Source organism: Berghia stephanieae, chromosome 6 (genome assembly GCF_034508935.2).
Source record: "Berghia stephanieae isolate SIO BIC M18660-M18661 chromosome 6, UCSD_Bste_1.3, whole genome shotgun sequence".
Lineage (NCBI taxonomy): Eukaryota > Metazoa > Mollusca > Gastropoda > Nudibranchia > Aeolidiidae > Berghia > Berghia stephanieae.
This window is the reverse complement of record NC_088365.1, coordinates 54,920,832-54,948,331: the sequence shown is the minus strand read 5'-3', so window position 1 is coordinate 54,948,331 and position 27,500 is coordinate 54,920,832. Positions and strand designations below refer to the sequence as shown.

Genomic DNA, 27,500 nt, shown 5'->3' with positions numbered 1-27,500 from the left:
AGAATAAATCTTGACTTTACTTGAGATCAATGCTAGTTCAATTATGTATTGTAAATGTTGCTGCTCGAAGCTCGAAGAAATAAATGATAAATATGTGAAATTGAATGTAAGCTTCAATTAAATTACAAAAACAGAGCAAATGAACGTTTCGGGTTTCCCCTTTATCAACAAAACAGGATGAATAAAACACATCTTAACTACGCCACAACCACATTATCTCATTCATCTGTGGTGTTTCATTCATCCTGTTTTGTTGATAAAGGGAAAACCCGAAACGTTCATTTGATATGTTTGTGTAATTAAATTGAAGCTTACATTCAATTTCACATATTTATTATTTAGTTCAATTATGTATGAAACGAGTGCTCTACCCGCTAAGCTATCGGGACATCTTATAGAACCAGAGAGTTTGAAATAGAATTTATTTTATCTATCTTTATTTTTCTTTAGGGTCTATCTCGAAACAAACAAGGCTCAGATAAGCCAGGCCACAGCCGTAGTTCAGTATCGCAAAATAAAGAATAGGGGCTAAGTGTCTTGCTCAAGGAAAAAACAAACGAGATGGAGACAATGGGGCTCGAACCCATTTCAACGACTTATCTCTTGGACCATCTTGCTGAAGAGTTACAAGAAATAGATGGAGAAAATAAGTTATCGTTAAATGTAAAATTTGACAAATACAAGAAGGAAATTAGATTTTTTTGCAGATAAAAATAATTAAAAAATAATTCCATATTTACGAGTAGATTATTTTTGAAAGGAAAATTGTTAAATCATTTATTTATAGATTATTTTTCTAAAAATAGATATATCATTTTTATCCTCTCAAGTAATACATGCCCAAAGACAGGCGACAAAATACTTTATAAAATTTAGTATTAAATATAATTAAAACAATGATCAATCAAGGTATACCTGTTATAGGATGGCATGGTTATATACAATATACCCGACACTATTCATTATCTCTTCAATCAAAACGAAATCTTAAATTCTTACCTTTCGATCAATAAGAATTTGAAAACGACGTCCTATGCAATTTAGACTCAAACTTTACACTATTCTAGTTCTAGTCTGAGCTGTTCGATTTTCGAGTTATGTCTTCTATTACTATTAAATTTGGTTGCATAATTTTAAAAAAATTTCCTCTAGTGAAATCTATTTTAGAATGAACAAAATAATAAAAACCAAAAAAACCAAAAAAAAAAAAAAAAAAAAACCAAAACAAAAAACAAACAAAAACAACAACAACAACAAAAAACAAAACAAAAATAAAACAAAAGTAACAACCCATTACCATCCCTACTTCCCCCCCCCCCACCCCCCAAGAAAACCCCAAAAAAACCAAAACAAAAACAAAACAAAAATTCTCACACATACAACCAATAAACAAAACAAAAACAAATATAACAAACCACCACCCCAAATAAAAAAAAAAACACGAAAAGAGGGACAACATACAAAAACACACAAACACACAAAAAAACCCCAGAAAAGCACTTTAAAAAAATCACAACAAAAATAACAACAGTACTGGCAGTCTATGTATTTGTATCATTTAACAGTACGAGGTCTAAGGCCAGGGAAACTTAAATATTATTATTTTAATCCCTTTGTATGGCCAATAAATGTCATTATCAGACACCTGAATGATTTACTCCTTGTAGTCTTTCACTCATGACATGAAAAAATATTATGACTGATGCAATAATGATTTTCTTTCTAGCAGAAGAGATTTTTAAAAGTAAAGTAGGACTTTATTAAGTTGACAACGAATACGTTATTATTAATAGATAGTATGCGCTTGGCTAAGAAGTTCACAACATTGCCATCCGGAAGTATAACGGACCAACACACAAAACTATGTGTAACCATGAACTTTTATAATCTTGATAATACAGTTAAGTGATAATTACTCATAAACGTGGATGGCAAAAAACAATAACAAAGACCCGAGTGACGTCAACTTTGTTCTATCTATAGACCAAACCATTTCCAAGGTATCGGTAGCCAGGATTTTTAAAAATCAAGTTTTTCTTATTTCTATTACCAGTGGATAACCCGCAAGTAAATATTTTCGGAGAAATAAAGGTTATTAGGAAGAGGCACTCATCTTCTCGTATTTTAATAATAATACTAGGGTTCAACAGTCCGATGTCACGTCCGCCCAGCAACCAGCAGCTTGGTTCTAAACAAAAAAAAATCGCTACTTTTTATTCTTCATGCTGGCTAGAATGTTTCACATTACATGTGATCAGAATGTATAAAAGTAAAATAAATGATGAGATTTATAATGTTTTTCTATGCTCGTCGGAGCAGTATTTAATTCCATAGGGGCGGTGATGGAGAAAATGGAGTCCACCATTGTTCCGATAGTTTAGAACCAGTTACTATGCGTCATTACGAGGGAAGTGACGTCCCGACTGTTGAACCCTGTAGGTGCGCGCAAATGAATCTGGTAACAGGGTAGTCAGATTGCTATTCCCAAGGCCAAGGTCAAATAAATGACCGATCATTATGCCCTAGCAGATATTCTCAATCACTATAGTCTTCAACAGTCGTAACGTCACTTCATTCCTAATGACGTATGGTAACGTAGTAACACTGGCTCTAAACTATCGGAACAATGGCGCACGCCGTATGAAATATTTCTCTGGCGAGCTTAAACGATTATCCAGAGGGTAAAAAAAACCCATCAATTTGATCATGTTTTGACTTTTACACATTCTGATCACAAGGCGTATGAAAAGGGAATGAAAAGTTCTAGCCAGCATGAAGAATATAAAGTAAAGATTTTCTTTGTTTAGAACCAAGATGGCCGCCGTTGCCGGGGGCGTGACATCAGACTATTGAATCCAATTGAGTCAACGGGTTATAGAATTACCCTTGGTTTGAAAAAAGGTATGCAAGTAACCCGTATATCATTATGTGAAAAATAGTTGTATAATGTTATATTGTGATTATGTTAATTAGGGGGCAGAGCGGTATGGTCTTTGCTTCGTACCCGAAATGTACCGAGTTCGATCACCCGCCGCTGCGCTGTGTGGCCTTGAGCAAGTTACCTCGCCCTAGCTAAATTTGCGGCGCTGCACTGCGGCTGACATCTGGGTTATTCCAGTTTTCCCTTGGAATAGACTCTAGAGACAAATTTCCCCTATGGGATTAATAAAGGGAATTTTAGAATTGCCACTAATTCTGTACTCGTTGGCAAAAGATTTACATTGGCTGTACAGACAGACAATGATGGTAACCCTAACCCTATCTTTCTTTTTAAAAGAATAGATTTATAAAAAATGATCATTTCATATAATATTTGTCCTTGTCGTCCATACTGATTCTTTCGCTTCCCCATGCATCACAAAAAAGATAGGGTCAATGACCTTTGCTTGATTGAATGCTCTTGCTACCTATTTAAGTCCCTTGTTTAGTGGCCATATACTTTGACAAAGACCTACGTTAACGGGACTGGTATCTCAACGTTTGTTGTTTATAAAACATTTAAATTGAGCTTTTTAAAAAAAATTGAGTTTTATAGAGAGCAATATCCACTAAACGTGCTCAAAACGCTTAACAAGGGGTCCCTGGCCAACAGCAACACTTAACAAGTAGGACGGGACATGACACCTGTTAGACGATATTGCAATTTTTTTCGGACTGAGACAACGCTGTTAGCGGCCAGGTACTCATTTTACACCTGAGTACGGTGAGAGAATTTGAGTAAAGAGCCTTAACTGCCGTACTCTGGAAAAAAAACGTATTTAGAAATTTGGCCAGAAAAAAATCGTCCTTCGGACATTTGTGCATTTAAATGACCCTATTCTTGGCCAAAATTCTCAGCCTTGGGACCTCGGGAGGTCTTTCTTAAGTCCCAGGTTTGAGAGTTTTTGCTAAAATGAGGGTCATTTAAATATTAAAAGGACGAGTTTACTGGCCAATTTTATAAAGTTATGTCCCTTTCAGAAGTACGACAATAATTAATTTGTTAAGCCCTCGCCCATCATGATGAGGTAACCATCCTAACTGTTTCGTGTGTGTGTGTATGTGTGTGTGTGTGTGTGTGTGTGTGTGTGCGCGCGTTTGTTTTAGCACTAATGAATCTTTAGTCATTATCAATGGAAACATCTGAGGTGTTCCGTTCCTCAGGCAGGTGCGCGAAAGGCTCATAAGTCAAGGAAGTCCTGTAACACAGTTGTAAATTAATCTCAAATACCTGTAGTCATGGCTGGTACGGTATTCTTAGTTATCACTTATTATACCTGCCCTTTCTTACTTTATCCCCGTTACCAAAAAAAATAAAATCTTCCACAGCAGAATTATTCACAATCGGTGTCTTTGTTTTCACGCGGGGAGACCGCTAAAATACAACCTCATGATTAAGAGATATTCTTCTTCTTCTTCTTCTTCTTCTTCTTCTTCTTCTTCTTCTTCTTCTTCTTCTTCTTCTTCTTCTTCTTCTTCTTCTTCTTCTCTCTTCTCTTCTTCTTCTTTCTTCTTCTTCTTCTTCTTCTTCTTCTTCTTCTTCTTCTTCTTCTTCTTCTTCTTCTTCTCTTCTTCTTCTTCTTCTTCTCTCTTCTTCTATCTTATCCTCTCATCATCACCATCATCATGATCGTCGTCGTCGTCGTCGTCGTAGTCATTATCCTCCTCCTCCTCTTCGTCTTCTTCTCCCTCCTCCTCCTCCTCCACCTCCTCTTCCTCCTCCTCCTCATCATCATCATCGTCTTCGTTGTCGTCTTCGTCATCATTATCATCATCATTATATATATATATATATATATATATATATATATATATATATATATATATATATATATATATATATATATATATATATATACATCATCATACAGCGTCAAATTACACCATACGGCGTCATCGTCATCAAAATCACTACCAGAACCCTCACTTTCATTTCCATTATCGTAAATCAAGGGTAAATAAATAAACACCATTATACATCCCATTTATTGCATAATGAAATCCTTATGTAAAGTACAGCAAACCGTACCTTTCACGAGAGGTGAGGGGCGACTAGCAACGTTTTTCCCTTGACCTTGGTAAAATATCTAAAAAAAAAAGGCTTACTTAGTCTTTTGTAACGATTGATGCTGCCTGTTCTGGAATGTTAATGTAGTGAAAATATGTACAGGCCTGACATCCGAACTTTATTTTATGGGCCTAGTTTAACTTTGTTGTAATGGACAATATTTTGCGCCATTAAAAACAAACTCCATTACAACAATGAGCCTTTAATAAATTGGGTTACCAGACCTACACATGAGTGCACGTGGATAGAGTCTTGCCATCTTCGCTTATGAGAAATTTTATAAAAATAGAAGACAACGAATATTGTATGCAATTCTTAAGTAACAGGCGGAGTTGTCGTACTAGCAAGGTCGCGGGTTCGAGCCCCCATTGCCGCCGCGAAGTTTTTATTCTCTGTTGTCTTCTGGCACTTTCCTACTCACTTCATTTCTTGTTATTAAGTAACATAAACACATAATATGGAATTTTACATTCTGGGATTCCCCAAAATCGTGCAATATAATCAGGTCTGATAACCGAACGAAATTATGGTCTAATTTAACATTGCTTTAATGGACAATAGTTTACGTTGGTTTGAGAGTATTTCCAACCTCTGATGACAACTCAGAGGCCTGATCCGCCCAAAATTAAATGTGACCCATTGTCTCAAAACGGTATTATTTCGAAACGAACCAGTTGCTTAAAAGCCGAATTTAATGTAAAACTGGTAATAAATATAAACTGTTGGCATTAGCACCTTAAAATATGGTATCCATTCTCCTCAATAAAACATACAAATTCAACACAAGTCTGATATTTCTGGCTATAAATTCAATTTTCAACATCTAAATCATCCCGACTTAATACCGTTTGGAGGCGAAGGGTCATAAATAACATAATATGGTGCGCAAAGCTCGAATGTAGACTTCAGAGGTTTAATCCGCCGACTATCGATATTAATTCGAGAACAATAAATCATTTATGCCACAAAACCAAACTCACCGAAACAAAAAAAAATATTTTGCCTATGAACTCTAGAGGGTAGAAAATTTTCAAATATTGCACCTATTTTTTTGGAATTTAAAACCAGTGGTAGGACATTTTGGGAACCCTCTGAGATTTCAAATTTAGAAACATTTACATGGCGTTTTTAAAATGTTTAAATTATTCATGCCACACGTACCTTTGGTCCATGGCCACAAGGTACACATACATGTCAATGTGAGTGTGATTCATCTGTGTAAGTGTGCAAATGTGTATAAATGTGTGTATTCATGTGTATATGAATGTATGAGTGTTTGTGTGTGTGTGTGTGTGCGTGTGTGTGTGTGTGTGTTTTGATTCCCATTCAGTGGGATAATAAAGCACATCGAGCAATATCTGTTACTGGTCCTGCGCTATACCCAGGGACGGCTGGTAATAATGGGCAGGGCGGGCAAATACCAGCCTGTTTTTCAAGTTATATGCTGTATTACCAGGTCCGAAATAATCTAATTTAAATTAGATAATTTCAAAAGTTACTACTTAAACTTGATATTTCGTACTGAAATCAATTTGTGTGTATTTTTGATAGATTGTGAATCACCATGCACCCCGTAATGCATAAACCAGGATACGCTCCTGTTCTTTTTTTTATCAACCCCCCCCCCCCACCACCACCACCACCAGCACCACCACCACCACTCCACTCCGCCCACATCGTTATCTCATCGTCACGTCGCCTGACGGTGAACTCCGATTTTTGCTGTCTCGCCTCTCTAGTACTAGGTCGGGCTAATTCAAATGAGCCCACCTTATTAAACAGTGAAAACTAAATAGAGATTTTGGCAAACGAACTTTTTATTATTTATTGCCTTACTTGTGCCGGTACCATTGATGCAATGACTTTGGGAAGGTTCCAGTATTGAATTAAATTTATTAATTTACTAATTTTATATCAATTTAGTATTAATTTGTGTTGTTTTTATATATTTGTTTATCCATTTAAACTATTTCTTTTCTTTTCTCGTTTTCTTTAGTGCTTCTCAAAACTCATTTATTTAAATTGTTTTCTTATTTGTTTTTTTTGTTGTTGTTGTTGTTGTTTTTAGGGGTTTTTTTGTTTTGTTTTTTAACAAATTAATTTGTTAGTTCTTTTTTTTAATTCTTAAAGTAATTACCGCTGTATTTTTATTGCCAGACAAAATGATTTTGCAAAACGATGTAATTTTCTATTGTACTCCGTCTAATAAAACAAAACACTTTTATTCAAAAGTCACGACTAAATAAATATATAAAATACAACCACCATTTTGGTTTTCTCAACAATTGAATTAGTATACGAGAAATACTCTTCTGAGAAAGGAGAGAGCTGAAATCTAAGTTAAAGAGGAAAAAATACGTTTAAAGGAAGGGTGGGCAGATTCCGTACTTGCCCGTCCTGAAGCTAATACATACATAAGATAGTTCGCGATGAAGAGGCGGGAACATCTAGGGGTTGGTTGTGTAAGGAGCAAAGATAACACGGTCGTTATTGTGATAGTATAACGCTCAATCTCTCCTCATGCATTCGTTCTGATTGGTAACATTATTTTGTCTTAATTGTATTGTATGAAGTATTGGCGAAAGCCTAAGATTAAATAAACTTTGTTTTTGTTTGTCTTATTTTGACTATGGAACTGATACTTGTCATAGCAGACCTGCCTACTTGAAATAGGAAAATAAAAATCGTAGTTTTCAGGGCTAATAAAATCGTAGATATTTTAACTACGCTTTAAAGAAATCACCGGATTTTTCGTCTGTTTTGATAGATATCAAATTTTTAAAAAGGAGAAAAAATGATTGGAAGCGTAATAATGATGGTGATGGTGATGATGGTAGTGATAGTGGTAGCGGTGGTGGTAGTAGTAATGATGGTGGTGGTAGTAATGATGATGGTAATTTTATATTATGGTTATATTATTATTATTATTATTATATTATTATTATTATTATTATTATTATTATATTATTATTATTATTATTATTATATTATTATTATTATTATTATTATTATTATTATTATTATTATTATTATTATTATTATTATTATTTATTATTATTATATTATTATTATTATATTATTATTATTATTATATTATTATTATTATTATTATCATTATTATTATTATTTTAATATTATTATCATTATTATTATTGTTATTGTCATTATTGTTATTATTATTGTTATTATTATTATTATTATTATTATTATTATTATTATTATTATTATTATTATTATTATTATTATTATTATTATTATTATTATTATTATTATTATATTATTATTATTATTATTATTATTATTATTATTATTATTATTATTATTATTATTATTATTATTATTATTATTATTGTACGTATTGGTGGTATTACTATTGTTGTATTTTTTGTGGTTATTAATGGTATCAGTTTATTGTTTGGTTCCATTTACCATTTTTTTCCCACTTTCATGTATGTAGTCATCAAATTGTATGATTTATTGTCGAAAGCCTAAGATTGAATAAACTTTGTAATATCGTATGGTAACCATCATTGTCGACGACATCGTCGTTGTCATCATAATCATCATCATCATCATCATCATCATCATCATCATCATCATCATCATCGTCATCATCATCATCATCCTCATCATCATCATCATTATCATTAACAACAACAACAATATTAACAACAAGTACTACAATAGCAATAAAAACAATATCAACATCATCATACAATTTCCGTCATCGTCTCCACAACTGTCATTCTAACCAACAGCACCACCAAAATCACTACCATAATTACATCCTCCTCCACCACCACCACCACCGCTACCACTATTCCAACCACTACCACCACCGGCACAATCATTCAGCAGTAAAAATGATGCAATTTGAGCTCTGAATGAAACTCGAGTCACAGGGACGGCTGGTAATAATGGGCAGGGCGGGCAAATACCAGCCTGTTTTTCAAGTTATATGCTGTATTACCAGGTCCGAAATAATCTAATTTAAATTAGATAATTTCAAAAGTTACTACTTAAACTTGATATTTCGTACTGAAATCAATTTGTGTGTATTTTTGATAAATTGCGAATCACCATGCACCCCGTAATGCATAAACCAGGATACGCTCCTGTTCTTTTTTTTATCAACCCCCCCCCCCCCCCCACCACCACCACCACCAGCACCACCACCACCACTCCACTCCGCCCACATCGTTATCTCATCGTCACGTCGCCTGACGGTGAACTCCGATTTTTGCTGTCTGGCCTCTCTAGTAATAGGTCGGGCTAATTCAAATGAGCCCACCTTATTAAACAGTGAAAACTAAATAGAGATTTTGGCAAACGAACTTTTTATTATTTATTGCCTTACTTGTGCCGGTACCATTGATGCAATGACTTTGGGAAGGTTCCAGTATTGAATTAAATTTATTAATTTACTAATTTTATATCAATTTAGTATTAATTTGTGTTGTTTTTATATATTTGTTTATCCATTTAAACTATTTCTTTTTTTTTTCTCGTTTTCTTTAGTGCTTCTCAAAACTCATTTATTTAAATTGTTTTCTTATTTTTTTTTTGTTGTTGTTGTTGTTTTTGGGGTTTTTTTTTTTTTTTAAACAAATTTTGTTAGTTCTTTTTTTTAATTCTTAAAGTAATTACCGCTGTATTTTTATTGCCAGACAAAATAATTTTGCAAAACGATGTAATTTTCTATTGTACTCCGTCTAATAAAACAAAACACTTTTATTCAAAAGTCACGACTAAATAAATATATAAAATACAACCACCATTTTGGTTTTCTCAACAATTGAATTAGTATACGAGAAATACTCTTCTGAGAAAGGAGAGAGCTGAAATCTAAGTTAAAGAGGAAAAAATACGTTTAAAGGAAGGGTGGGCAGATTCCATACTTGCCCGTCCTGAAGCTAATACATACATAAGATAGTTCGCGATGAAGAGGCGGGAACAGCTAGGGGTTGGTTGTGTAAGGAGCAAAGATAACACGGTCGTTATTGTGATAGTCTAACGCTCAATCTCTCCTCATGCATTCGTTCTGATTGGTAACATTATTTTGTCTTAATTGTATTGTATGAAGTATTGGCGAAAGCCTAAGATTAAATAAACTTTGTTTTTGTTTGTCTTATTTTGACTATGGAACTGATACTTGTCATAGCAGACCTGCCTACTTGAAATAGGAAAATAAAAATCGTAGTTTTCAGGGCTAATAAAATCGTAGATATTTTAACTACGCTTTAAAGAAATCACCGGATTTTTCGTCTGTTTTGATAGATATCAAATTTTTAAAAAGGAGAAAAAATGATTGGAAGCGTAATAATGATGGTGATGGTGATGGTGGTAGTGATAGTGGTAGCGGTGGTGGTAGTAGTAATGATGGTGGTGGTAGTAATGATGATGGTAATATTATTATTATTGTTATATTATTATTATTATTATTATTATTATTATTATTATTATTATTATTATTATTATTATTATTATTATTATTATATTATTATTATTATTATTATTATTATTATTATATTATTATTATTATTATCATTATTATTATTTTATTATTATTATTATATTATTATTATTATTATTATTATTATTATTATTATTATTATTATTATTATTATTATTATTATTATTATTATTATTATTATTATTATCATTATTATTATTTTTAATATTATTATCATTATTATTATTGTTATTGTCATTATTGTTATTATTATTGTTATTATTATTATTATTATCATTATTATTATTATTATTATTATTATTATTATTATTATTATTATTATTATTATTATTATTATTATTATTATTATTATTATTGTACGTATTGGTGGTATTACTATTGTTGTATTTTTTGTGGTTATTAATGGTATCAGTTTATTGTTTGGTTCCATTTACCATTTTTTTCCCACTTTCATGTATGTAGTCATCAAATTGTATGATTTATTGTCGAAAGCCTAAGATTGAATAAACTTTGTAATATCGTATGGTAACCATCATTGTCGACGACATCGTCGTTGTCATCATAATCATCATCATCATCATCATCATCATCATCATCATCATCATCATCATCATCATCATCATCGTCATCATCATCATCATCCTCATCATCATCATCATTATCATTAACAACAACAACAATATTAACAACAAGTACTACAATAGCAATAAAAACAATATCAACATCATCATACAATTTCCGTCATCGTCTCCACAACTATCATTCTAACCAACAGCACCACCAAAATCACTACCATAATTACATCCTCCTCCACCACCACCACCACCACCGCTACCACTATTCCAACCACTACCACCACCGGCACAATCATTCAGCAGTAAAAATGATGCAATTTGAGCTCTGAATGAAACTCGAGTCATATCGCTGTTGTTGCTTCTCGATGAAAACTTTAAGGTTACTACATACTACTGAAAACCAGTAATGTAACAGAAATATTAATCTCGCCGTTAAGGGATTAAAGCATCTCTTTAATTTTTCGAGTGAACGAAATGGACTTGTACTGTCAAGGTGTTGTCGCATTATGTCTCGTCGCTTTATTTTTTAGTTGTATTCTCTTTCGTGATTCATTTTTGATTACGTTTGGAATAATTAAAATCTACTGGTATTGTCATTTCATTGTGAATGTGATTATTTGTGGTTGAAATATTATTTTTTAAAGGTGAAAAAAATGATAATTAAAAAAAAACAATTAAAAAAAAAAAATAAATAAATTAAAAAAAAACAATTAAAAAAAATTAAAATTAAAAAAAAAAAAATAAATAAATAAATATATATATATATATATATATATATATATATATATATATATATATATATATAAACATTTGAAATATATTTAAGATAGTTTGGCTTCTACAACGTTGTTATCGAGCGTTGCTCTCATCAGGAAGTGCACTTCCTGATGAGAGCAACGCTCGATAACAACGTTGTAGAAGCCAAACTATCTTAAATATATTTCAAATGTTTATAAATAGCTCCTTTTATACTAAAGTTGAGCACTATTATTTCATGGTTTTTGTTTTATAATTTATATATATATATATATATATATATATATATATATATATATATATATATATATATATATGACCTAATCATCTTTGCCCCACCACTGTAAATAGGCTAGAACCGCCACTCGCTATACCATTGCTAACTTGTATTAGTTTATCCTAAATGGTGACTTTTTGGCTGAAAAAAGTAGTTTTTCAGAGCCATGGAGCCGGAGTTTATACCGATTTCTATAGTTGAAACAGGCAATAGCAATTGCTGACTATCCTTTTGATTGGACGCTTACCTATACATAGCTAGACACAACAGACCTTGCAAACAAATCCATTCTGGTTGGACAGCGGGGTCAGTAAAATAATCTCGACTGCACCCGGGATCGATCTTGGGTCCTTTGCTTGTGAAGCGAGTGCTCTATCAACTGAGAAATCGGAATCCTCATTTTGACTAAAAAGCATTCTTTCAATTACGATTACCGAACGGATGTACATGCCATTTTAAATTTGTATCCCTGAAGGACGTTTGACCATTATAGATTCCGCTTAAGAAATAATGGTAATGGGGCAGCGCGGCTCAGCGGTACGGTCTTTGCTTCGTACCCAAAAGGTAACGAGTTCGATCACCGCCGCTGCGTTGTGTGGCCTTGAGCAAGTCACCAAGCCCTAGCTCACTTAGCGGCGCTGCATTGTGGCTGACGCCTGTCTTCCTTTGGAATAGACTCTAAAGACAAATTTCCCCTTGGAGATGAATAAAGTGAATTTTATTTATTTATTTTTTTGTTTGTTAAATTTTGTCTCTTCTTCTTTTCTTTTTTTTTTTCCAGGCAATTCTTACCAGAGCGTCAGCCATGCTATTTCGAGCCACGAGAAATCGTTTGTTCTTTCGGGAATTTATCGTCGTTCTTCCGGAGTCGTGGAAGCAGAAACCCCATCACCACAACGCCCTGGACGAGCAGCTGGAAAAGGCCCAGATCATCGTGGATAGAGCCAATCCAGCATATGGCAACGCGCCGTACGTCAAACAATACGCCAAGTGTGGAAAATCCGGATTATACATTCATTTAACACCGGATTATATTTTGGACGATAAAGTTTATCTACGATGGGGAAGGCCAGGTGAGTGTATTAATACGTCGTATGTCTAAGCTCATAAAACTCTACTTAAAACAAACCATTTTGATTAACAAGGATATTATAATCTATTTTACAAAGTCATAAACGAAAATGAACATAACAGCTTCAACAAAGAACGAAATATTTATCATTATCACCACCACCATCATCATCATCATCATCATCATTATCATCATCATCATCAACATCATCCTCATCATTATCATCATCATCATCATCATCATCATCATCATCATCATCATCATCATCATCATCATCATTAAAGTAGTAGTCCTTCAGAGCCATGAGGCCCATAGAGTCGAGATTATCCCGGTTTTCTATAGCGTGAAACGGAAATCGCAATTATTGCTTGATAGGACGAAGTCCGTCGGAAAGTACTTTTCGCCAGATCTGATCTAACAGACCCAGCTACACAATTCTGCCGGGTGAGCTGATCATTTTATCGGGAAACAAATGTAATACCGTCTAACAGGCGTCATGTCTCGTTCTACATGTTTCTTGTTGCTGTTGGTCAGGGACCCCTTGTAAAGAGCTTTGAACACGTTTAGTGGATTTGATCTATAAAAAATCTCAAGTTTATTATTTCTTTTCATTGACGCTTGACTTTTATAGAAGTCAAGACATGGAAACCACTCGGGCTTTGACGTCATTCATTTCACCTAATACATTACAGTCTAAACATTTCTGACCCTTCGTCTCAAAACGGTATTAAGTTGGGTTGGTCAAGATGTTGAAAATCGAATTTATAGCTAGAAATATCAGACTTGTGCTGAGTTTGTATGTTTTATTGAGGAAAATGGATACCATATTTTAGGGTGCTAATGCCTACGATTTATATTTCTGACCAGTTTAACATTAAATTCGGCTTTTAAGTATATGGTTCGTTCCGACAAAATACCGTTTTGAGACGATGGGTCACATTTGGACGAGAGAATTTTTGTGTTATTTGTACATTGAATGTTTGGTCAAGCTTTCGGACAGATGCAATATACCCAACGTGTACATTGTGGGCTGGATTCAATATTGTCGTAATGGACAACATTTTGCCCTGAGTATTTCTAAATGGAACATAACATTTATATAGCGCAACATCTACTAAACGTGCTCAAGCACTTTACAAGAGGTCCCTGACCAACAGCAACACGTAAAACATAGAACGAGGCATTACGCCCGTTAGGCGATATTACAATTCTTTTAGAAAGAGACAACGGCCAGATACTCAATTTTACTCCTGAGTACGGTGAGAAAATATGAATAAAGAGCCTTTTCCAACGACTCAACTATGTGCCGAGCGAGGCTCGGGCCCAGGACATTCCGATCCGAAAGCGAGCGTCATGCCACTAGATAGAGCACATCGCCGGCGCACAACAATCTTTTACAACAATGAGCCAGAAACAATTGGGTAATCAGACCTGCACCGACATGTCGATCATTAGAATGATATTCAAAGTGAACGAGCTGGTTTGGTTTGTCTAATCTTAAATTAAAAATTATACCCGTCCCCACGACATCATAAGATATTCTCGACTAGGCATTCCACGAAGGAACAATATAGATAATTCATCAAACAAGATGTCTGATGTCAACAGGAATCACCCATGTTGTCCAAGTGAGCAACTTGGTGGATAATGATCTTGCCCAAGGAAAAAAAACGAAAGTGCCTGAAGAGAGGCTCGAACCCTGGACCTTCCGGGTCACAGTAACCTTAACCACTCGACCACTTCGCCCCCCTAACCTAAGACATCTAAAAAGTCAAGACGTCCTTTCAACAGATCTCAGGCTATGATAATGTTTTAAAAGTTTACTCAAATAATTTTTCAAATATATAATCTTCAAAATAGATTTGACATTCCCCCGAATTACTTAAACAGACAGACACACACCCCCACACACTCATACACCCCCCCCCCCCACCCCACACGCGCGCACGCGCGCGCACAAACATACACAGACAAAGATCTGAACAAGTGTGTATGAAAGGTGCCAGACAAAGCAAGAAAGAAAAATACAAGAAAAAAATCCATCCCCCAAGAATCAGTGTACCTCGACTGGAGATCAAACCTCAGACCTTCTGATTACCGGTCAGGCGTGCTTCCATTACATCACAGAGTCTCCCGATAGTTGGGACAAGTTTTAATACCTATTTTTTTCACAAAAGTCTGTTCCACGGACACAAACACACGCACATTTATGTAATAATATTCTTATTCACTTAAGGGCATGTTCAAAGGCAGATAAATTAATTCATTTTGTTTTTGTAGTTCGCTTTGAGCACGGTGAATGGATGTAGTACGATATAAAGCTAATACGTTTCTAAAATTGTATCTCCAGAGAAAACAATGGTCCACGAGTGGGCTCATCTCCGGTGGGGACTTTTCGACGAATATCCCATCGATGCTGAGGATGCAGCTTATTACCTCTTTGGTGGACAGTGGTTCCCAACCAGGTACGTGCTTTTTGGACCATCTTCTTCTCCCCCCCCCCCCCCTTCCTCCTTATTCTATTCATCCTCCCCCTCCTCATCCCTTTCCTCCTCCCTCTCTTCCTCCTAAACTTGCTCTTCCTCTCCCTCCTCCCTTTCCTTCTCCGCATATTTCTCCTCCTCTTCCTCTTCCACCTCCTCTTATTTCTCTATCTTCTTCTTCAACTTATTCCTCTTCTTCTACTTCTTACTCCTCCTCCTCCTTCTCCTCCTCCTTATCGTCCTCCTCCTCCTCCTCCTCCTCCTCCTCCTCCTCCTCCTCCTCCTCATACTCCTCTTCTTCTTCTTCTTCTTCCTCTTCTTCTACTTCTTACTCCTCCTCCTCCTCCTCCTCTTCCTCCTCCTCATACTCCGCTTCTTCTTCTCCTTGCTATTTCCGTCATCTTCGATGTCGATTGTCATAAACTGTTTTCTGTCATGTACACAATAACCGGTATTTAGAGGAACTATTCCTTATGACTGATGAACCATATTTCATGTTCTTCCTTTAGGCACCAAGCAGTTTGTTTAGAGTTAGAGGAAAAATGTCACAATGAATTTTGGACACTACATTGATAATATTTAGATAAGGGTATTATAAGACTAACGTTCAAATTAACGTGCACCTATTTGCAGGTCTCATAATCCAATTCCTTATGGGCTTATGTGCCTTATACATATAATTCTGTGACTGACACTGACAATATTATAGTATTTTGTAAAATAAAAAGGGACGCAAATTTGTAACATTATGGTAGGCTATACATTTGGCATTCAAGCCATAGCTTGTTAGAATTATGAGAGTAATGAATGCATGAGAGAATGCTATGAGGATGATGATGTCAACAACTATTACAAGTGAAATGATGATGATGATGATGATGATGATGATGATGATAATAAAAATAATAATGATAATAATAATAATAATAATAATAATAATAATAATAATAATAATAATAATAATAATATAATGATGATGATGATAATAATAATAATAATAATAATAATAATAATAATAATAATAATAATAATAATAATAATAAAATGATGATGATGATAATAATAATAAATATGAGAATAATTATAGCAGCAACAAAATTATTATTAATATTAATATTCTTCTTTCTTCTTCTTCTTCTTCTTCTTCTTCTTCTTCTTCTTCTCTTCTTCTTCTTCTTCTTCTTCTTCTTCTTCTTCTCTTCTAATAATAATAATAATAATAATAATAATAATAATAATAATAATAATAATAATAATAATGATAATAATTATTATTATTCTATTACTAATTTTGTTACTATTAATATTTTCATCATGATTGTTATCAGTGCAGATGCAATAAAACACACACGCCATACGAGACAAATTGCAATGCAGTCTGTCTGTCGGTGAATGCTGCTTATAATTATAATAAATTCTCATCTCCACTGTTTAGTATTCAACGCATCGGGTGACACATTAACATTACCAGCAAATCACATTGGTTGAACTAAACGACAAGCTTTTTATACATGAGTGTAGACAAAGGTAGAATGACCAGTAAAACCATTGTTTTTTAACACTTATTCAGAGCAATGACTTCTAGTAGATTAACTTTACAGCCAAAAACAGACCTGTATACTTGCACTTTTCTATTTATATTCTATTTGTAGTCCTTCAGAGTCATTAGGCCCATGGAGCCGAAGTTTATCCCGGTTTCTATAGCGTGAAACGAAAAAAAAATTGCAATTGCTTGCTACCCTTTGGATAGGACGCTAATCTATCACAAAGGACTTTCCGCCAGATCTAATAGGCCCAGCTACCCAAGCACAGCTGCTGTGTGGACAGGGGGGTCAGAAAAAAAAACAACTCTCCACTGCATCAGGGATCGATCTCGGTCCCCTTGATTATGAAGCGAGTGCTCTACCAACTGAGCTATCGGAACCCCCTCTTGAAAATGTACTGTTTTTATCTCCTAAAATAATGACTTTTTTTTCGTGAAAATTTAGAAATTCGTAATTTTAAGGAGATAAAAATAGTCGCTATAGTAACGTTATAGATCAACAATTTACCCTCACAAATTAACTCATACAATCCTGCTACTTTTCAAAATTAGTAAAAATGCATTTAAAACGATCACGTACATAGATAATTTTTTTTCAACTAGATACCATTAACATACAAAAACTAAAAACATTACTTTTGATACTACGCGTATAATTTATCTCAGAAAAATGTAATAAATAGGCACGGGATAAGAGTAACCCGGATAAGTTAAGGATAAAGTCGGTGTTAGGGTTAAGTGAGTTCAATGATACTCCAAAATCCTAAAATTATGTACCCTGGCATCAACTTTCATTTTCAATAATGACTTAGAAATGCTCATGAAGTTCTAAAATTTGAGCCAAATTCGTAATTTTACGGGGTTTTTTTCGTAGTATGAGGGAGATCTGCTTCAGGCACAAGAAGTCGGAGTTGACCCGGTTTCTGCAGCGTGAACGGAGATTATCAATTCCTGTCCGCTCTCCACATACATCAATGCTTGCCTATCACGACATGATTTCTGTAACCTATGCGGCTATGTGGTCTAGTGGTATGACACTCACTATCGGATCGGAAGGTCCTGAGTTCGAGCCTCGCTCGGCGCATAGTTGTCCTATAGGAAAAGGCTATTTACTCACATTCTCTCACCGTACTCAGGTGTAAAATGAGTAATCGATGGCATAGCGTGGCTCAGCGGTATGGTCTTTGCTTCGTAAGTGAAAGGTACTAAGTTCGACTACCCGCCGCGTTGTGTGGCCTTGAGCACATCACCTAGCCTTAAATCACTTTGCGGCGCTGCACTGCGGCTAACGCCTGGGTTATTCCAGGTGTCCCTTGGAATAGATCCTAAAGAACAATTTTCCCTCAGGGATGAATAAAAGGAATTGATCTATTATATATATATATATATATATATATATATATATATATATATATATATATATATATATATATATATATATATATATATAATAGTCGTTGTAGACAATAGATATTCAGATTAAATCCGTTTCTTGTCAAAATGGGGAAAAACGAGATCTGTTTCGAATAAGAGAATATGACTATAACGGTTAAGGGAGGCATTCAAGAACGATTCTTGTCAAAACGGGAAACTTTCAGCATAGCAATAAATCTAGAAAATTCTTGCTAGTCAGGACGTTCTCCAACAGTGACAACTCTGACATTTAAATATTATTTATGTATGAGAATCTCCTCGAAACCGAGCAAAAGATACAAAACAACTCTCATATCATAAATAAATACTAAGATATTGATCTCGGTTAAGCCCCGAGAAGATGACGTTGGAATATGTAGGTTCATTTTGTGAGGCTATGTGGTCTTGTGGTATGACACTCGCTTTCAGATTGGAAGGTCCTGGGGTCGAGCCTAGCTCGGCGCATAGTTCATTCCTTGTAAAAGGCTCTTTACTCACATTCTCTCACAGTAATTAGGTGTAAAACGAATACCTGGCCGTGCTGTTAACAACGCTGTCTCTGTCGAAAAAAAAATTGTAATATCGCCTAATAGGCGTCATGTCTCATTCTACATGTTACGTGTTGCTGTTGGTCAAGGATCCTTTGTAAAGCGCTTTGAGCACATTTAGTGGATATTGCTCTATTTTTATGCTCTATTTTCATATGAAGAGGCAGTTGAATTCAAGAGAAGTTTCGCCAAACACATACATTGTTTCACACACCGAGAGATCAAATACATTACAATTGACGGCTGATTTTCCAAAACTCATTAAGTCGATTTTTCTACTTTTTGAGATTTTCCATCCATGAGATAAATTGAAATGTAAACTTTATTTTAAGCACCAATTGATACAAGAATTTCCTTAGATTTGTGTGAACGTAAAGTCTAATCATGATATATAATAGGCCGGATGATAAATTTTAGGGATAATAATACTCAATATCTCAAAATGGGAAAAATGGAGTTAGGGAGTTTTGGAAAACCACTCTTCATTGAAGATATAGATAGTATACGCTTGCCTAAGAAACTCACAACATTGCCATCCGGAAGTATAGCGGACCGACACAAAAAACTATGTGTAACTCTGAACGTTTATAGTCTGGTTAATACAGTTTAGTTAGAATTACTCAAAAAAGCGGATGGCAAAAACGAATAACAAAGTCCTGAGTGACGTCATCGTCGTTCTATCTATACAACACGATTATGTGGGAAAGAAAAGTGCTTCGGTCATTAAGGATACAATTATTAACAAACTTGAAAACTGATACAAAATATTTTCGTCTTTTTTTTCCTCCCCAGATGTTCCAATGCAGTGAAAGGTTCATTACGCAGTGAGCAGTCGGACAAACTGTGTAAGTTTGACCATACAACCGGCACTGCAGAGAAAAATTGTCGGTTTTACCCTGACCGTATGACCAAAGAAGTCGCGTCTATCATGTTTGTGCAATATTTGGAAAACGTGAGTTTAATGTTGAATTTTACCATTTAACTAACGTACTCTGGAAAAAAAACACATATTTAAAAATTTGGCCAAAAAAAAAAACTCGTCCTTCAAAAAATCGGTCGATTTTAATGATCCTCATCTTGGCAAAAACTCTACAAACCTGAGACCTCGAGAGGTTCTCTTTAACTCCTTCCTTACCACCCATAGGAAAATCGTCACATTTGTTACGATGCAGCCAACATCTTTGTCATTCTAATTTCTTTTGTACATCATAATATTTAAACAAAAATGTTTGCTATAGTTAAAGTATATATTAACACTGTGTTGAAGAGCTCGTTTAGCAAAAAAAATATGTATAGCAAAAAAACTAACAGATTTTGTGTTTTGAGTAAAATAAATCAATTTTTGTATAGGTTGGGTGTGAAGTTCTGGGGAAAATCCGGAAAATGACCGGTAAGGAGAGAGTTAAATTCCCAAGGTTTGAGAGTTTTTGCCAAGATGAGGGCCATTTAAATCAATCAATGTTTGAAAGACGAGTTTTCTGGTCAAATTTTAAAATACGTATCTATCCAGAGTATGGTGATTAACTGGTTAACATGTATATTCTATTGTTCTCATTAACCATTTTCAAAACTATTTTTACTCCTATACAGACCTATTATTTTAAGAGTCGCCATCCAACTTGTTTTGTTTTGTTGTTGACAGAGAAATAATTTAAGAGTCGAACGGTCTTATGTGTAATAAATTTCATCTTAAAGTTATTATTATTATTATTATTATTATTATTATTATTATTATTATTATTATTATTATTATTATTATTATTATTATTATTATTATTATTTGATATAACGCCGGTATCGATAAATAGTGCTCAGAGATGATTTACAATAGTTTTTTTTGGTATCACACACGTTCACTCATTTCACTACAAAAATCACTACAACAGTCACATACATAATATCTTGTTTGAAGTTCACATAGAATCACGATAAGCAATATGAAAAGATCGGTTTTTAAAATGCCGTTTGAAGACTGGTAGACTTTCACATTGTCGGGTGTTAGGTGGTAAAGATTCCATACGATTGGAGCCAAAAATGCAAAACCACGCTCAGCAAACTTAAGTTAAGCGGTGAAAGTTATATTCGTCGAAAGTAAAAGAAGGCTTCAATAGACACTATGTAGGCGATTAACTCTCTCCTTTCCAGCCATTTTTAGAATTTCTCCAGAAAATTCACACCACCCAGCACAAAAATAGACTTGTCAAGTGAGCTCTACAACACAGTGTTTCGTATTTATAGCTGTAATCAAAGCATTTCTTTACATTTTTGATGTACAAGAGAAATCAAAATGGTAAAATTGTCGGTTGCATCGTAACGAATGTGACGATTTACCTATAGTTTGTAAGGAGAGGGTTAAACCCAATAATTTGACTTACTTTTGTCTTTGCCTAAATGTTGATATTCAAAATTAACCGCATTTAGAATAAATACCAAATTTTTGAATGGTAAACGTGTCTGTTGTTGACCGCCTATTGAACATCTCTTGCGATGCATTCCGTCTCTATAGCATGTTTAATTTGAAGGTCTGATAACCTAACGCAATTGTGGGCTTGATTTAACATTGTTGTAATGGACAATTTATTTCGTTGGTTTGAGAGTATTTTCATTACAGCAATGAGCCAATAACAATTTGGGTTATTAGATATTAAAATAAATACACATCGGTTTAATTACAGCTTGGGCTCCCGATAGCTCAGTTGGTAGAGCACTCGCTTCACATATAAAGGGACCGAGATCAATCCTGGATGCAGTCGAGATTCATTCTGACCCCCCCCCCCCCTGTCCACCCAGCAGTGCTTGAGTATCTGGGTCTGTTAGATCTGGTGGAAAGTACTTTGTAATAGACTAGAGTCCTATTCAAAGGTAGCAAGCAATTGCTATTGTCCGTTTTCACGCTATACAAACCGGGATACACTCCGACTCCATTGGCCTCATGGGTCTAAAGGACTTTACAAAAAAAATTATAGCTATCATTCCCATTAAAAATATTTATTTTCCTTTGTATAATTTCCTTTTCTTGATTTACATGGGCTCTCACCATTCCTATAATTCATGTTGTTATTTTAAAAGTACATTATGTTCTAATCATACATTTACACTAAACATCGTTAACTTCGTGCAAGGAGAATTCCGTGTCGCCCTTTTATTATGTTATCCATCGTACAATTTAATTTTCAACGCATAAATGATGTTCTAATAATATATTGCCTGGATAAATTTTATTACTTGACTAATTGACGGAGAATGTAATTACAATAAAACAACTAGAACCGAACAGTGGGTCGAAAATATATCTTGTTCAGTTTATTTATATCATGGTTAGGGGTACAGATAACTCAGTTGGTAGAGCAAAGAGACCAAGATATATCGTGGCCTTCGTAAAGTTATGGCCTGACACTGACCAAAAAAAGACGTCAAAATGCCAGTCTTTGCTACAAAAGAAAAAATCGTGAGTTGAATTCAATAGTTCAACCAATTAAATATCTTGTTTCCATGAGCTCTACTAACGACAACTCACTAGGCGGTGCCAAAACCAAATAATGACGTCTAACTGCCAGTCCTTTTGGATTTCAGTGTCAGGCTATAACATAACGATGGCTACGGATATATCCCAAGTAAAGTCGAAAATATTTTTCGGAATATTTTTTAGATATAATGAGGAACATCATGCATCATCATCATAGCTTGTAACTCCAACACCGAACCCACTACACATCATCTGGGAAGCAGACTCTAAGATCATGATTAGTGCAGCTGGGCCCGTTCTGGCATTCTCTAAGGATGTGCTCCATCGTCTGCTTTGCTTAGAAACTCACAAGAGTGCCATCCGGAAATATAGGGGACCAACGCATAAAACTATGTGTAACCTTGGAGGTTTATATATAGCCTGGTTTATAGATAGAACGAAGTTAACGTCTTTCTGGTCTTTGTTATTGTTTTTTTTGCCATCCATGTTTATGAGTAATCCTCACTAAACTGTATTAACCAGACTATAAAAGTTCATGGTTGCACATCTTTTTGTGTGTTGGTCCGTTATTCTTCCGGATGGCAATGTGGTGGGTTTCTTATCCAAGCGCACACTAACTATACAGTTTAGTGAAAATTATTCATAAACATGGAAGGAAAAGAACAATAACAGAGACCTGAATCGCGTCAACTTCGTTCTATAGATAAGGATAACATGTTGTAATACGATTTTAACGATAAGGACAAAACAGCTTAGAACAAAATCGTTTTTTTTTTTTTTTAATTTTGTACTTCAAAATATTCAACTTTTACAACAAACTTTTGAAATTTGCGTTAATCTACTAGTCATGTTATACATTACAGATAACCCTTTCAAAAATGTGTTTTACTTAAATTTATTGTTCAGGTTGTAGAGTTCTGTGACAATCCTAAGACTTCTCCGTACCACTTGAAACACAATACCTGGGCACCCAACAGACAGAATAGACTGTGTCACTACAAGAGTGCTTGGGAGGTAATGAGGGCCCATGACGACTTCGGAAAAGGTAAGGATAATGATGAGCAGTATCTGTTAATATAAGAACAAGAAAATTGTTCTATGATGCAGTGCAAGACAAAACAGAGATAGAGAACCTAAGAATTTTAAAAAATCAGCTTTCTTTGACAATATTAAAAACTTGAGCATTTTATTATCCACTAAACGTGTTCAAAACGCTTAACAAGGCGTCTCTAGCCAACAGCAACACATAACACGAAGGACCAGGCATGACGCCTGTTAGGCGATATTAATTATAATCTTATATTATGGCATCAATTCGTTCAGAGCGTTTCCGTGTTTGGTATTTTATTCAATTAAAATGTTATTCTCATTTTGAGCAACACATTTTGCAATCCACAGATTTTAGCAGCCTAGTATTCACTTGAACTTTGAACCTAGTGGGGTTGGGGTTCAGCCACTGATACTGTTTTTCTTGGCTAAGAAGCTCACAAAATTGCCACCCGGAAGTATAACGGACCAACACACAAAACTAGGATAACCTTAAACGTTTATAGTCTGGTTAATACAGTTTAGTGAGAATTACTCATAAACGCAGATGGCAAAAAAAAAAAAAAAACCCAAAAAAAAAACCAAACAAAACAAAACAAAAAAAAAAAAAAAACAAAAAAAAAAAACCAAAAAAAAAAAAAACCCCTCATCTTCATCCTTTCTATAAGAATCGCCTCCCCGTGAGCAAGGGCGAGGTGACTTGCTCAAGGTGCACCAAAAGTGGCGGGTTGGATTCGAATTCGGCACTTTTGGTTGACCACACCACAGAATTGTGTCGGAGATGCCTTGTAAAACAATGGTCCAGGATTTGAACTGGTTATAGGAATCGCATCCCTGTGAGCTAGGGCGAGGTGACTTGCTCAAGGGCACCATACGTGACGGTTAGGATTCGAACTCGACACCTTTGGTTTACGAGCGATGACCATACCACAGAAATATGTCGGAGATGCCTTGTAAAACAAAGGTACATGATTTGAACTGCCCGTCATATATCCTTGGAGACTGACGTATTATCAAAGATATAAATGATATTGATTCAGCTTGTTCTTGTCTTCACCTTCAAGGTCTTTTTCAGAATGTATTTAGGACAGGTAAATAAACCAAGGGTACAAAGAATTTAACGTTCGTGCAATGTTGTGAAAACTAATTTTCAACGGATACTATTAATAGATACTCTTCTTTGATAAATGGTAAATACATAGGAACCGTGTACTTCTCGCCTTGGTGAAAAATATCCTCTTCACATTATTTATCACGAGTGATTATTACAGCTTCGTTTTATGTGACATTTCGTCCCAATAAGGTATTATTTCCGTGTAGAATAAATAATGGAAATTGAAACTATAGTAAAAAGATTAAACTTTGCCTAAATTTATACACTTTATTGTAGGGGATAAATTCGCGAAGTCCCAGGTTTGAAAATTTTTCGCAAGATGAGGGTAATTTAAATCGATCGATATTTGAAGGACGAGTTTTCTGGCCAAATTTTTTAATATGGGGTTTTCCAGAGTAGGGCAGTATGATATTTATTGTGTTTTTCTTGCCGTCTTATGAGAGGAATTTTCACCTTGATACATTGACAGATACACGTCAATTTACGATGAGCTACCTTGTGGTTTACATAATTTATCCCGTGGAACTTTGTAGAATAAGAAAAATCATTCATAATCTTGAAAATCTTTTATTTGTCTTAAAATAGTTTACCCGACTCCGTCAGACGAGAATCTGGTTCAAGTCAAAAATCTTTTTAATTTTATTAAATTTCCTCTATAATATAAATAATAATAATAATAATATATAATAATTAATAATAATAATAATAATAATAATAATAATAATATAATAATAAATAATAATAATAATATAATAAATAATAATATATAATAGTCCACAAACATGGCAATTTGTCATTTGGTTTACAATGTTTGAAATTAAAAATACAATACATAGTTTCACAAAATACGTTAATAAAATAATAATGATAATATATAAACATCACAATGATAAATGATATAAATATCGAAATTGAAGATGACGGCTAACAACAGTGTCGAATACTCAAAAATACTCTCTCTTACTCACACTCACACCTCCACACACCCCTACACACACACACCCTACACACAGACAGACACACACACACACACACACACACACACACATGTTTACTTCACTCCATTGTCCACAAAATAGACTTCAAATCAAATTTACAGAATGCCGTTTACCATGAAACTTACCATTACATCAAACCTAGAATCCGCCATTTTGGGAACAGGCTCTCTCTTTTTAAATTAATTTAAAACACACTGTTATTATTATGAATCCTAAAAAGTCATGTAACATTCTAACTTCAAATATTATATTCATATTCTTTATCTGGGAGGCCTTTCGAAAGCTCCTACATCCCCAGTATTCTTGTTCTAGTAGCGGGTTTGGGAGGGGGAAAACTTTTTATTTAATGTTCTAGTAGGGGGTTTGGGAGGGGGGGGGGGGGACTTAAAAAATAAGTTTCCCCATCCCAAACCCCCTACTAGAACATGAAAAACAAGAATACTGGGTATGTAGGAGCTTTCGGAAGGCCTCCCCTTTATTTCATTTGTCTATCATTTGTTTGAACAAGATTTTAAGCTCTTTGTTGATCTCTTAATCTCATCTCATTGTCAACGATGGACCGGATCAAAAAAACCGTGAAATTGTTTATTTAAGAGATGGGATGGGTCGTTTAAAAAATCATTTTCAGGGAAGAGTTAAATTTAGAGTTTATGCCCTTTGCTGTCATAATATGTCACCTTCGTCTCTTTTGAGTGCAAATAGTTCGCATTTTTACTGTTAATTTACAAGACGCTTTTATTAGATCCATTTAAAGGCGTGGTCATATTACCTGTAAAGGTGATTACTTTGTAAAAATCACTTTTTATCAAATTTGGAAGATTTGTGGATTATAAAAGGGTCAGCCCAATGTGAACGTTTTACAGGTCTGATAACCCAAATTATTGTGGGCTCATTGTTGTAATGAAAACACTCTCAAACCAACGCAAAATATGTATTTTCCATTACAACAATGGTAATTAAGTCAAGCTCAGAACTGCATTCGACCTCCATATACGTGCATGTTGGTTCATCCCATCGTGTAAGCGCAGTGCCCGGACATTAGCTAGGTTTTTGTGGGGCTATGTGGTCTTGTGGTATGACACTCGCTTTCGGATCGGAAGGTCCTGGGTACGAACCTCGCTCGGCGCATAGTTGAGTCCTTGGAAAAGACTCTTTACTCACATTCTTTCACCGTACTTAGGTGTAAAATGAGTACCTGGCCATTAACAGCGTTGTCTCTGTCGGAAAAAATTGCAATATCGCCTAACAGGCGTCATGTCTTGTTCTTCATGTTACGTGTTGCTGTTGGTCAGAGCCTTTTGTAAAGCGCTTTGAGCACATTTAGTGGATATTGCGCTATATAAAAAAGCTCTAGTTAGTTTTGTCGATTAAAAACAAACAGTAAAAGCCTTCTACATGCTAAGCTATTGCTAGTGTCCGTTTCACACAATAGAAACCGGGAAAAACTCCGGGTTCATGGACCGAATGGCTCTGAAGGACTACTGCATGCTAAGTGTTGGAAATTGCATGTTAAGTCGCTTTGATCGTATAAAAGTTCACATTTACCCTGTGGCATCATAAAGGGATAAATTACTTCGACTCTAACTAGGGCTACAATCAAATTAACATTAATAACCCAATCGATCTTGCATCTTTCAGATACCAAGGAATTACCCAGGACCACCGACACAACGCCTGTGTTCAAATAC

At 34.7% G+C, this 27,500-nt stretch overlaps 1 protein-coding gene across 1 annotated transcript in view; it reads left to right on the top strand.

Annotated features, from left to right (window-relative positions):
• The window catches only part of LOC144975287 (calcium-activated chloride channel regulator 4-like), a 56,814-nt gene that overhangs the window by 14,701 nt on the left and 14,613 nt on the right, over positions 1 to 27,500 (top strand). Inside the window, 5 exon segments of the mRNA XM_078919233.1 lie at positions 12,910 to 13,201; positions 15,551 to 15,665; positions 19,980 to 20,139; positions 23,560 to 23,698; positions 27,451 to 27,500. The exon segment at positions 27,451 to 27,500 is cut by the window's right edge and continues 57 nt beyond it. Coding sequence (XP_078775359.1) covers positions 12,910 to 13,201; positions 15,551 to 15,665; positions 19,980 to 20,139; positions 23,560 to 23,698; positions 27,451 to 27,500 — 756 coding nt within the window.